The sequence below is a fragment of the Hemiscyllium ocellatum genome, chromosome 11 (assembly GCF_020745735.1).
Source record: "Hemiscyllium ocellatum isolate sHemOce1 chromosome 11, sHemOce1.pat.X.cur, whole genome shotgun sequence".
Lineage (NCBI taxonomy): Eukaryota > Metazoa > Chordata > Chondrichthyes > Orectolobiformes > Hemiscylliidae > Hemiscyllium > Hemiscyllium ocellatum.
In genome coordinates, this window is record NC_083411.1 from 67,813,117 (window position 1) to 67,827,785 (window position 14,669).

The 14,669-nt window shown below is 42.1% G+C and overlaps 1 protein-coding gene across 1 annotated transcript in view; it reads right to left on the reverse strand.

The window, feature by feature from the left end:
• si:ch211-26b3.4 (connector enhancer of kinase suppressor of ras 2) overlaps positions 1-14,669 on the reverse strand; it is a 582,714-nt gene that overhangs the window by 98,975 nt on the left and 469,070 nt on the right. Inside the window, 1 exon segment of the mRNA XM_060832168.1 lies at positions 13,426-13,474. Coding sequence (XP_060688151.1) covers positions 13,426-13,474 — 49 coding nt within the window.

A 14,669-nucleotide genomic window follows, 5' to 3' on the forward strand; every position in this document is an offset into this window, starting at 1 on the left:
GAAAGCTGCTGGACAGCTTACCGCACACGTCCGTCACGCTGTCAAGCTAAACTCTATTCAACTGTTAGCATCATTATGTGGCAACATTAACGCTGTCCAAACCTGTCACAGCATATAAGAATATCCTTACATCAGAAATTTGTCCCATCAGATAAAATACGGTTACTAAAAGAGTTCAATGGTTGGTCATTCTCATATGAGTCAAAACGTGGGGTGCTGGAAAAGCAGAGCAGGTCAGGAGGCATCCGAGGAGCAGGAGAGTCTACGTTTCAGGCATGAGCCCTTCATCAGAAATGTCCAAAACGGCAACTCTCCTGCTGCTCAGGTGCTGCCTGACCTGCTGCGCTTTTCCAGTGCCATACATGTTGACTCTGACCTCCAGCATCTTACTCTTTCCTTGCGGTTTACCTTCCAACCCCTCAAATCAAGTTCACTGGTTAGAAAGCACAGGACAGGATTGCAATGAGATACTCTTTATTTGCTTGCTATCAACACTCTTCACCACCAGGACACTGTGCACTTCACTGCAATTTATCCACAGGACACACAGCAGCAACTACTAAAGGTTCCTTAGGTAGAACCTCCCAAACTTGTAACATCCATCACCTAGGTGCCTATGCAATGGAACACCATCATCTTCAACAACTAGTGCAACACATACACTATCACAGTTTGGATATATAACACAGTTCCTAAATGGTCATGATGCCAAAATCCTGGCACAGGCTCTTAAACATAGCTGTCGAATACCTTCATCAAATAAACTGCCATGATTGAACTACAAGATTCAAAACTAGGGGGCATCTTTTAAAGGGGAGAGAAGAAAGATTTAACAAAGACATGCAGGGCAACTTCTTTACATAAGGAGTAGTTCGTGTGTGGAATCAACTTCCAGAGGAAGTGGTGGATGCAGGTACAGTTGCAATGTTTAAAAGACATTTGGATAGTACGTGAATTAGAAAGGTTTGTAGGGATATGAGCCAGGAGCAAGCAGGTGGAACTAGTTTAGTTTGAGATGAATGACAGCGTAGAGTAGTTGAACCAAAGGGTATGTTTCCATGCTGTATGACTCTATGAACAATTTCTCAACAATGAATGGACATTAAATGCCAGTCTTCCTGGTGCTGCCTGTATTATGATTAGACTTACAGTGTGGAAACAGGCCCTTCGGCCCAACAAGTCCACACCGACCCGCCGAAGCGCAACTCACCCATACCCCTACATTTACCCCTTACCTAACACTACGGGCAATTTAGCTTGGCCAATTCACCTGACCCGCACATCTTTGGACTGTGGGAGGAAACCGGAGCACCCGGAGGAAACCCACGCAGACACAGGGAGAACGTGCAAACTCCACATAGTCAGTCGCCTGAGTCAGGAATTGAACCCGGGTCTACAGGCGCTGTGAGGCAGCAGTGCTAACCACTGTGCCACCGTGCCGCCCATTATGAGTATGAATAAAAAGAAAACTTGTGTGTGATGTCATGTACCTCGAACTTTGAATTGCTCATTCCATTCACCAAATTGCAGGCAGCAAGGATGCTGGAACATCTAAATATATAACTAGGACATGACTTTATTTTTGAGTGTCTGTGATGTAAACGACTTCGGAGTGTACAGCAACAGTATACAAGCAAGTCAATTGTACCAAATGGAGCTGCTGATGGATAGAGAGGCATTTGCCATTACAATTGTTGCCCAGTGGGCTAGTCCTCTACACACACAAACTAATCCTATCATTAGGTTCCTATTCAATTGATAGTGAAACAGTCAGAAATTGAAACTCCCAATCTCAGGAAGGAGATGCAATGCTTTATAATTTGTGTTGAAAATCAAACACCAAATTTTTTGTGATTCAGTTAATTATTTGGAATGTATACCTTTATGTATAGGAAACAAAATAAGGCATCAATCAAATATGCTGTGGAAGCTTTCTAAATTCAACCAAACTTAGTCACTTTACACCCATATTAACTGCCTTTTTACATTATGTTAGTAAGTGTATCACACTACACAGCCAGTTGCTCCAGTTACAACATCTCTGAAAGGTTAGCGTGAATTAATGAGAGTATTTGGGACATCAGGAGATATTAAGCAGGGAGGGATCCACTACTGGAACACTTGAGTGAATTCAATAAAGTTGTCTTCATGTCTTCAATTTTTGGATGGAGACCAATGTTTATAATCCCCATGCAGAAAAACAAGTGAAACAAGGGACTATGTGGAAATTTTGCCCAGGTTTGTGATGTACACAAAAAGCAGGACAAATCCAACCTTGCCAATTATTGCCCCATTAGTCTTCTCTTGCTCATCAGTAAAATGATGGAAGTGATAAAGTGATGTCATCCAAAGTGGTATCAGCAAAAACCTACTCACGGACACCCACTTTGGGTTCCGCCAGGGCCATTCAGTTCCTGATCTAATAGATAAGGTAAATATCAAAGGTCTTTTCCCTAGGTTTGAGAAATTTAAAACTGCAGGGCATAATTTTAAGGTTAGAGAAGAAAGATTTAAAAGGGACCTGAGGGGCAACTTTTTCAGGCAATGACCATTAGAGACAATCTCACCACCACTCCTTGACATTCAATGGTGTTACCATCACTGAAGCCCACCCACTATCAACATCCTTACCCTTGAACAGAAACTCAACTGGATTCTGGGTAATCCAAGATGGAAGATGGGAGAAAACTGTGGCTGTAAGAGCTGCTCCTTTTTTGAGGTATTTTAGGTGCAGGAGGTGATTTCTTCGATTCCAGGAGGAGTGCTTACTGTTTATAAGCTATTGCATTATTTTGGAACTTTGGAGAAAATAAAAGATCAAAATAACGGCACTATAAAAAAGGAGGAAGAGAACAAAGGCAGTGACTACATGATCGCTGTGAGAGAAAGGGAAAGAAACCTCCATTGCTGTCTGACACATCAGTGTATCTGCAGAGTTGCTGCCTTTGCTGTTTGAGTTCAAGAATCTCTGGACATTGAAGTGTGTCTAAGAAAAATGAACAAATGGCAAAATTCACAGCTGACCTTGGAAGAACCTATGTGGGAGAGCTCACAGTGCAGGAGGAGCTAAGTGCACAGTTTTTAAGTGTAGATTTGCTGTCCTTTTTAGTGGTGAGTAGAGTGGGTTCTTTTTGGTTATACGTTTTATTGAAGTCTGTCTCGATTAAAATTTAAAAATATAAAATATAGGTACTAAGTTAGACTGGAGCAGTGTTTTTTTTCTAGCAGGAAGACTGTGCTATTTTCCATAGATTGTTAAGGTACAAAGCTGGCCTTTAGTAGAATGATGTGCTCTTCCTGTCGGATGTGGGAGTTTAGGGAGAGTTTCCATGTTACTGATGATTATGTCTGCAGTAAGTGTCTTTGGTTGCTAATCCTATCAGATTGCATGGATAGGTTGGTGTGGCAGTTAGAAGTAATGAGGAATTTATAGGAGCTAAGGGCTGTGATGGATGGCAGTTATAGGAAGGGAGAAAAAGTGAAGTTACAGTCAGGTAGATGGGTTACCTCCAGGAAAGGTAGAGGAGGGAGATAGGAATCTCCTGTGGTTATCCCCATCTCAAACAAGTATGCTGTTTTTGAAAATATAGGGGTGATGGACTCTCAGGGGACTACAGTGTAAACAGCCAAGTTTCTGGTATCAAGAATGGCTCTAATGTAACGAGGGGTACATCAGGCTCCAAGCGATCAATTGTGATAGGGGACTGTCTAGTCAGAGGCACAGACAGACGTTTCTGCAGCCAGCAGTGAAAAATCAGAATGGTGTGTTGCCTCCCTGGTGCCAGAATCAAGGATGTTTCAGAGAGGGTGCAAAATGTTCTCAAGGGAGAGAGAGCCCAGCAGGAGGCCATTGTACACATCGGAACTAATGACATAGGAAGGGAAAGGACGAGATTCTGAAGGGAGAATACAGAGAGTTAGGCAGAAATTTAAACAAGGAGGTCCTCAGGAGTAGTAATATCTGATTACTCCCGGTGCTGTGAGCTAGTGAGGGTAGGAATAGGAGGACAGAACAGATGAATGCGTGGCTGAGGAGCTGATGCAGGGGAGAAAGGTTCACATTTTAGGATCATTGGAATCTCTTCTGGGGTAGAAGTGACCTGTACAAGAAGGATGGAATGTTCCTGAGTTGAAACAGGATTAATACACTGGCAGGGAGATTTGCTGGAGCTGCTCGGGAGGATTTAAACTAGAAAGGTTAGTGGGGTTCGGATTCAGGGAGACACTGAGGAAAGAGGTCGATCTGAGATTGGTACAGTTGGGAAAACAAGCAAGTCAAACAGTCAGGATGGTCAAGGGACAAAGCAGAAACAAGGTAGATCTGATAAACTAAACTGTATTTATTTCAATGCAAGGGGCCTAACAGGGAAAGCAAATGAATTCAGGGCATGGTTAGGAACGTGGGACTGGGATATCATACCAATTACAGAAACGTGGCTCAGGGATGGACAGGATTGGCAGCTTAATGTTCCCCCTCCCTCCCCCCCACCAACCATCAGTGGGAAATTGAGAAATACATCTGTAAGGAAATCTCAGTTATCTGTAAGAACAATAGGATGGTTGTGGTAAGGGATTTTAACTTTCCAAACATGGACTGGGACTGCCAAAGTGTTAAGGGTTGAGATGGAGGGGAATTTGTTATGTCTGTATAAGAAACTTTTCTGATTCAGTATGTGGATGTACCTACTAGAGAAGGTGCAAAACATAACCTACTCCTGGGGAATAAGGCAGGGCAGGCGACTGAGGTGTCTGTGGGAGAGCACTTTGTCACCAGCGACCATAATTCTATTAGTTTTAAAAGATGGAAAAGGATAACCAGGATCTAAAAGTTAAAGTTCTACATTGGAGGAAGATCAATTTTGTCGATAGTTGACAAGAACTTTCAAAAATTGATTGGGTATGGATGTTTGCAGGTGAGGGATGGCTAGAAAATGGGAACCCTTCAAAAATGAGATAATAAGATTCCAGTGACAATATGTTCCTGTCAGGGTGAAAGGCAAGGCTGGTAGGTGTAAGGAATGCTGGATGACTTGAGAAATTGTGGTTTTGGTCAAGAAAAATGAAACATATATCAGAAACAGACGGCAGAGATTGAGTGAATCCTTGGAAGAGTATAAAGGCAGTCAGAGTAAAATTTACAGGGAAATCAGGAGGGCAAAAAGAAGACATGAGATAGCTTTGGCACACAGGACTAAGGAGAATCCAAAGGGATTTTATAAATATATTAAGGACAAAAGTGTAACTAGAGAGAGCATTGGCCCCCTTAATGATCAGCAAGGCAACATATGTCGAGATCAGGGAGGTATTAAACGAGTATTTTGCATCAGTATTTACTGTGAAGCAGGACATGGAAGATTAAAAATGTGGGAAACAGATGGTGACATCTTGAAAAATGTTCATATTACAGCGGAGGTAGTGCTGGATGTCTTAAAACACATGAAGATGGATAAATCTGCAGGACCTGATTAGGTGTACCCTAGAACTCTAGGGTAGATAGGGAATATTTGAGATATTTGACTCATCACTAGTCACAGGTAAGATGCCAGAAAACTGGAAGTTGGCTAACGTGGTGCCAACTCTTTAAGAAAGGTGATAAGGAGAAACCAGGGAACTATAGACCGGTGAGCCTGACATCGGTGGTGGGCAAGTTGTAGGAGGGAATCCTGAGGGACAGGATTTATATGTAATTGGACTGCTCAGGGATAGTCATCATGGCATTGTGCATGGGATATCATGTCTCACTACTTGTTGAGCTTTTTGAAGAAGTAGTAAAGAGGATTGATGAGGGCAGAGTACAATGGGATCTTGATCAGATGGGCCAATGGGCTGAGGAGGGGTAGATGAAGTTTAATTCAGATATATGCGAGGTGTTGCATTTTGGTACAGCAAATCAGGGCAGAACTTATACACTTAATTGTAAAGTCCTGGGGAGCGTTGCAGGACAGAGACCTTGGAATGCAGGTTCATAGCTCCTTGAAAGTAGAGTCGCAGGTCGATAGGATAATTAAGAAGGCTGGGGCTGTTTTCCCTGGAGTGTCAGGTGCTAAGGAGTGACCTCATAGAGGTTGATAAAATCATGAGGGGCATGGATAGGATTAAAAGACAAGGGCTTTTCCCTGGGGTTGGGGAATCCAGAACCAAAGGGCATAGTTATAGGGTGAGAGGGGAAAGATTTAAAAGGGACCTAAAGGGCAACTTTTTCATGCAGAGGGTGCTGCGTGTATCGAATGAGCTGCCAGAGGACGTGGTGGAGGCTGGTACAATTACATTTAAAAAGCATTTGGATGGGAATATGAATAGGAAGGATTGGGAGGGATATGGGCCAAGTGCTGGCAAATAGGACTTGATTAATTTCGGATATCTGGTCGGCATGTGCAAGTTGGACAGAAGGGTCTGTTTCCATGCTGTACATTTCAATGACTCTACGGAGTCATCACATAAACACAGTGGCTACAAGAGCTAGGAGTACTGCAGCAAGTAACTCACCTCCTGGATCCCCAAAGCCTGTCCACCATTAACAACATACAAGTCAGGAATACAACTCTCCACTTGCCTGGATACGTGTAACTCCTACAAAACTCAACAAGTTGACACCATCCAGGTCTAAGCAGCCACTTGATTGGCATCACATCCACACGCATCCACACCCTCCATCACTGATGCACTGCAGAAATTTACCAAAGATCCTCAGACAACACCTTCCAAACCCATGACCACTGCCATCCAGAAGGGCAAGGACAGCAGGTACATGGGAACAACAACACTTGCAAGTTTCTGTCAAAGCCACTCACCCTCCTGACTTGGAAATATATTGCCGTTCCTTCACTGTCGCTGGGTTAAAATCGTCTTCCTCTCGACATTGTAGATCAACCGAGCATATGAACTGCAGTGGTTTAAGAAGGCAGCTCAGTACCACCTTCCCTTGAGCAACTAGGGACGAGAAATAAATGCTCGCCAGTCAGCGATGCCCACATGCCATGAGTGAATAAAATGCCTGCAGCATGAGTGGGTTCATTGAGTCTTTAGGATATCAACAAATTAAAAAGTCTCTCTTGCTCTGTCAAAAGGAACTTCTCTGAAGTTTCATTGTATGTTTCAATATCTAATTTTTGAAATCAATGGTTTTACTTTTCAAAACCGTTTCAGTCCCAGGATTTAGTCTTATGACGGCATTTGCAAGGCAATTGTTCATAACGTTATCACCACTGGGACAGTGATATTGATATTTGCAAGGTTTGGCTCATTGACACTTTCATTAGGTTGTAGTAACAGCAGCTATTTTTAAAGAAAGTTTGAACAGCTGTTTGTTTAACTTTTTCTATGCATGAAGTTGTCGCTATGGTTCATTGGTTCTGTGTGGATTATATACTGGGTGAATGGGCATGGAAGAGACAGGAGTTGGGTACCAAAATGCTGGGAGTTGGCATGTTGGGCCATTTGAGATGGGTGGGTGCCATGGCTAAGATCTTTTGAAGTCATCTTTCAAAAGGTTCCCACAACCAGACTCCGCTGATGGCCCATGGACCATGAGTTATTGAGAAGCTGGCTAGATCACATGGCAATTGCAAAGTGGAGAGTTGGACCAAGGGATACCACTTCCCCCAATGGAGATGGCGAGACCGGAGAATGTGGGTGGGAATCCTGGGACCATGTCTATTCATTGTTAAAGATCCACAGAGTCTCTCTGATTCTATGAAAATGTAGGCAAATGGGGGTTCAGTATGTTGTAAGTGATGGAAACCATTCATTTTCTTTTACAAATTTTTCATCCTTGGAACATGAACATCCACTGCCAATGTCAGTCCTTGCTGTTCATCGCAGGTGGCTCTGAGAAGACAGTAGTGGCCTTTCACCATGAATGCTTTGGTATAGTTGAATGGCTTGCTCGGGACACTTTAGTGAGCATTGAAGAGGCAACCGACCAGCTAGGTGTGGCACTGCAGTCACATATAGACCAGACTGGGCAAGGTCAGCAGAGTTCCTGTCGAAGTATTTCTTTTTTTTAAAAGCTGCTATGACAGATATCAACTTGTATTTTCAGATTTTTTTAGTGCTAAAATGTTCAAACTGGCACAGTGAGAGCATATTCATTTGATGTGTTTTCATTGGAATCAGTGTCCTGGCATTAATATAATGGCAATGGTGAGGGCTGGGCCAGTTGGTAAGTATAGGCTGGCATCATTGTGAGAGACCTGTGCCTGTCAAAGGATTCCGATCCCTTGAAGGCTAAAAAGCTAGATTCTCTCTAAAATTTTGAATACCTTAAAAAAATGGGTACAATCCAGACAATGATAGGACTATCTGCCTCAGAACATGCTTCATTTCCTACCAGTTTATGTTGACTTTGAAGTTCACCAAATAACTGGCTTCACAAAAAAAATTGTGTACAATGCAGTGTTTGTTGACACTTCATTAATATAATTAATGCTGGGGCTCATTTTGTTGTGTTCAGAGAATTGAACATTGGCAACACAACAATTACTGCTCTTTATTGTGTTCATTCAGTGCAAGGATTCCCAAGTAAATATATTACACATTACAACTTATTTTCATGGGCAAATTCCTGTCTAGTGTAAGAAAGATGACAATCTCTTGAAAGAAAATTTTGGGACTAAATATAACAAGTAAGTTAATCTAAATTCTCCTGTTATAGGTAAGTTGAATTTAGACATTTGACAGTAGTCTGATAATATTCAGGACCTCAGTTCCGTGTACGCCAATTCCACTATGTGCTATGGCATCTGATGCAAAAGCTGAATTCAACTGTTACAGAGCTGAAAATGTGTTGCTGGAAAAGCGCAGCTGGTCAGGGCAGCATCCAAGGAGCAGGAGAGTTGATGTTTCGAGCATGAGCCCTTCTTCAGGAGAAGGGCTTCCTGAAGAAGGGCTGATGCCCGAAACATTGACTCTCCTGCTCCTTGGATGCTGCCCTGACCAGCTGTGCTTTTCCAGCAACACATTTTCAGCTCTGATCTCCAGCATCTGCAGTCCTCACTTTCAATTGATACACCCAAGTAATGCCAATTTAAATTGCTTGCAGAAACTCCTCTGCACTTGTCTTCTGTGATAATACAATCAAAAATTCATATTTTAATAGAAAACAATTATTAACTCACCAAATGAAACTCAAAGTGAAATCATTCTGTATACATTTTTTTTCAAAAACCTGCGTGGCTAAGAATAGGCCGACAGATTGAAACACTTGAAACTTACAAAGGCTCCATGCAAATCAATAGCACAAAACAATTGCTTTAAATCCATCTCAAAGGAAAACAACACCTCAAGGCACTGAAGGTTACAATGAATCAGTGACCTTATACACAGACAAAAAAATAGATCTGGCCCATTAATTTTCATTCACATCTGACTGTGAAACTCAGTTAACAGACTTGCATGATTGCGGAAAATCTCCTTTCTGACCCTTCGACATGACAATGAGTAAAGCAAGAATGAAAATGCATTTCCAAAGCAGTGTCACTTTAGAGCAATTTGCTGGGTGCTGGTTACTACATGGGCATCTGGATTCATTGTGAAGAGACAAATGAGTTTCATTCTCAACGCAATTAAAGATGGCCAATCTGTGTTTCCAACATATAGAAAAAGGTTACTAAGAAAACCAAGTGCTACTCAGGGCAACCCCAAATTCTTAAAACCAAGGGTGTTGAAGTAAAAGAATAGTTTTATGGTCTAGGGGTGATCTAACAGAGGTATTTACAATGATTGAAGGAGACAAAATGGCTTGAGGTGGTCAAGTGGAAGGAGATACGCTTTGTCAGCAGCAAGGTTGGAGGGTTGGAGACGGCTAATGGTGTGAGCCGACTGTGGTGACAGAGAGGTGCAGGGTACATGAGCATGGGGTCAGAGGAGCTGGGAAGGGTAGAGGAATTGCGATTGCCATGGAGGAATGTCAGGGTGGAGATAAGCCAAGTGGAGTTATTGCCTCAAGGGACAGGGACTTTCACACACTAATATTATAAGTTGTTGTGATTCTGTTCGAGCACCTGAGCTACAAATCTTCTCCCAAACTTTAATATTTCAAGTGTATATGATTTTAAATCACTGTTCCAAAATGTTAAAAGATCATATCTATTATTGAGCTGAAATTTAAACTCAATGAGCATGTGGTGAATGTTGAAAGCCCTCTGTGTTTGACCAGAGACTGGGCTCTATGGCAGAAAGAATAGAATGTCTTCACTGGAGCTTATGACCAAGGTAAGTACAGAGGGCTTGCACTGATACTCTAGATCAGAGTTAATGTTACAGGTCATTGGGCTTGGATCCAAGAGACTGAAGTGAAATGTCACAAATAAACACTCTGCAGATTGTTGGTGAGTGTCTCAGAAAACAGTGGTTAAAAACTGGACTGGGGTGATCTGTGGAAGTCTTCAACTCATGGGTATGAGTTCCCAGTTCTTGACAGTCAAATACAAATTTTAGTTCGACCATGCTGGCCAGGTGCCAAGCAGGAACCAGACGGAACAGGGATCAATCCTAATAGTCTTTGCTCTTCCTGTTACTGACACTCCATTAAGGGACTGTTTTATAGAATGGCAAAAATACACGTAGCTACCAGCAGTGACTGGAACATAGACTGGATGAATGTCAATTTGAGGCAAGTCTGATTTCATGGTGTCAAATCTACAAGTCCAATCCTGGGCCTGAAGCCTGTGTTTTAAACTTCCTAAAAACAATAAGAGCTTGAATTCATTAGCCCTATACCACTGGGTAGTAAGAACAAGTCCTCAAGTGATTAGTGACAATAGTCTGTAAGGCTTTTACACCTACCCCACTACACTTTTATCAAAATTAGATCTAAGGGTTGAATTTAATGCATTTCTAAGGGTCAGGGGCACATTCAATTTAGCAGATGTCTGCCCATGTGGTCAATCTGTAATTATGCTACCAGTGGGAGGGGCCTACCCTCCAGCAACCACATTGAAGCCCTTAAGTAGGCAGTAAGTGGTGCTACTTGTAAAGCTATCTCTGACTGGTCTGCAATTGGTTTTTCAGTGACTGAGTGGCAACCATTCACCCATTGCGCCCAGTCGTCTTATGACTTTTAGCCACTTTTTGCCCAATTATCATGAGATGAAACATCCATTGCATATGTGGACCAATGGGGGTGGAATTTGTTTACTTTAGCACCACTTCTAATGCCACCACACTGCTGTATCCCCTGGACAGCTTGTGTCATGGTGGCTCAGTAGTTAGCACTGCTGCCTCACAGCACCAAGGACCCAGGTATGATTCCAGACTTAGGCGACTGTCTGTGTGGAGTTTGCACATTCTCCCCGTGTCTCTGTGGATTTCCTCCCACAGTCCAAAGATGTGCAGGTTAGGTGAACTAGCCATGCTAAATTGCCCATAATGTTCAGGGATGTGTAGTTTAGGTTCATTAATCAGAGGAAATGTAGAGTAATAGGGTAGGGGAATGGGTCTGGGTGGGTTACTCTTCAGAGGGTTGGTGTGGACTTGTTGGGCTGAAAGGCCTGTTTTCACATTGTTGGGATTCTAATTCTAATCATCAGTTGATACCCTTTGTATCCATGATGGATCACACTGTAGGGATTCTATGCCACCACACTGCTGTAGGGATTCATTGATATAATTCAAAAACACAGCACAAGACATGTGGGTAGTGCCCACCGAGTCAATGCCCCAAGGCAATTAAGTGTATATTACTGCTTCATAAAGATCTCCCCCTCTGCATAAACTCCTCACCTCCATCCCAACCTGGCTTTAAGTAAAGGAACAGCCAAACGCTGGTCCATTTGAACGTCAGACCCTTGATTTCCAAACTTGGTCCAGAACTTGTCCTCTTTGTTAAAATTTCACAATGATCCATTGGAATAGTTCTCCAAGATTTTGAACACAGCTGAAGAAAACAATCATGCAATGGATAACTCTGTGATGTGCATTTATAGAGTCACAGAGTTATAGATTCATACAGCATGGAAACAGACCTTTCCGTCCAACCAGTCCACACCAACCATTTTCCCAAACTAAACTAATCCCACCAGCCTGAGTTTGGCCCATATCTTTCGAAACCTTTCCTCTTCATGTACTTGTCCAACTCTCTAACCTATCATCTTCATCCCCATCCCCATTCACCCATTGTACTCTTTGCTACCTTCCCTCACCCTCCTCTCTGACCTATCACCACCATCCCCACCCCCATTCATCTATTGTACTCTATGCTACTTTCTCCCCACCCCCATCCTCCTCTCATTTATCTCTCCACCCTGCAGGCACTCTGCCTCTATTCCTGATTAAGGGCTTTTGCCTAAAATGTCAATTTGCCTGCTCCTCGGATGCTGCCTGACCTGCTGTGCTTTTCCAGCACCACTCTAATCTAGAATCTTCTAAATGTTGTAACTGTATCCGCATCCACCACTTCCTCTAGAAGTTCATTCCATATATGAAACACTCTCTGTGTAAAAACTTTGTCTCTCACGTCCTTAAAAATATGCTCTCCTAATCTTGAAATCCCCCACCCGAGGGAAAAGACACCTGCCATTCACCCTATCTATGCCCCTCATGATTTTATAAACCTCTATAGGGTCACCTCTAAACCTCCTACGCTCTAATTTAAAAGGCCCTAGCCTCTCCAGTCTCTCCTTATGATGATGTGATGGAAGCATTGATTAGGAGTGAGGGTGAAAATCTGATTTGAGGAATTTATATAATCTGTCAACAGAAAACATAATTTAGTAACTAGGGTAGCACGGTGGCTGAGTGGTTAGCAGTGCTGCCTCACAGCACCAAGGACCCAGGCACATTTCTGGCCTTGGGTGACTGTATGTGTGAAGTTTGCACATTCTCCCTGTGCCTGTGTGGGTTTCCTGCGGGGGCTCTGGTTTCCTCCCACAGTCTAAAGATATGCAGGTTAGGGTGGATTGACCAAGCTAAATTGCCCATAAGTGTTCAGGGCTGAAAATGTGTTGCTGGAAAAGCGCAGCAGGTCAGGCAGCATCCAAGGAGCAGGAGAATCGACGTTCCAGGCATGAGCCCTTCTTCAGGAATGAGTGTTCAGGGATGTGTAGGTTACGTGCATTAGTTAGGGGTAAATGTAGAGTAATAGGGTAGGAGAATGGGTCTAAATAAAATACTCTTCAGAGGGTCAGTGTGGACTTGTTGAGTGGAAGGTCCTGTTTCCAAACTGTCAGGATTCTATTCTATTCTAACTTTGATGTAAATACACATTCAGCACCCTCTTGTGCAGTGGACTTTCCCAAAAAATAACCCAGCAAAATTAAATGTCCAGAAAATAGTGTTGTGGCATATTTCTATTGCCAAATCAGTTTTTTTATAAATAAAATGCAAACTGCTGAGAGCACAGAAGTTGAAATAAACCAGATATAGCTTTATTTCTGTGATATACACTGTCAGAAATGAGGTACAGAGAATTGTTTTTGGAAGCCTTACCTTCCTCATTGCTGTACCTCCCTGTCTGTCAATGCCAGCACTTGCATACCTGTGTAAAACAAATAACAGTTCCCATGTAGAGCATTATCTTCAGCTGAGCAAGGAGATCTTGCACTGTATTTTTAATTGAAGGAATACAGCATAAACTGAACACAGCCTTTTCATTACTTCAATTATATGTTGACTCTTTCAAATTAACTCCATCAAAATGATTCATGCTCTCAACCCATGGCACATTCCCATCAAACAGTAAGTGTTTTTGACAGGTAGTTAAATGACCCAAAGTAATAATTCTCAAAATGTTGTTAGCACTTAATGAAAACAAAAGTAACAATGCTATAGGCTAGAGTCAAAGAATTTCCAATTTCTTTTGCTATTACTTTAGTGCCTATTAGTCTCTTATGAATGACAAAGGTTTTTAAATGAAAGGCCTTTCATTTAGGTGGATGTGATGAAGCCAGTCTTAAGCAAGGGTTTAAAGATCTCAGACACTTGGTGACTCTTGTTTTGCACAGATGTGGCTTGAGCCGCTGAGTGTTTCCAGCTTTTGTTTTTGCTTATGATTTATAATTAATCAAGCACATCAGTCCCTTAGAAACCGCAAATGTATGGTTAACTTCCTTCAAAGCTACAGCCCCTCAAAATAACAATCCGTTCACACAAAACCATGACAGTGAACATTAATGAGCACCATTACAGCAGCAACCTCATGAGAAATTCAAATGATACAAAATTGCAGCGTTCCAGGGAGCGCAGCCACTAACTGAAACTCAAGATTTTTGCTTTGCAAACAAAATTGACATTTGTTGTTTCATGTAATGGGATGGTCTCATTTATTAATCTGCAAGTTGAATGTAATAAAAGATGATCATTCCTCACAATTGACCATGGCATGCCAGGAAATGAAAATAGAAAAGAAAGCTCATGAAAGGCAAAATAATCAAAATACTTCTATTATAACATTGCGACATTATGGAAACAGAAAAAATAGGAACTGCAGTAGACTATTTGGTTCTTCAATCCATTCAACATGTATCTGTTCCCATTTTCTTCACTTGTATTTCACGACATGGAGATACTTCTGATGCAAACTATTCTGAGCAATGACGCATAGGGTGTAATTTAATGTAAACAATGTAGACAAGGGTCTCAGCTCCAATTTCCTCAAGAGAAGGTCTAGGGCACAGGTACAATAGATAAAGCTGTTTTGGCAATAAACATTCTGTAACTGTGCTATTAAATAC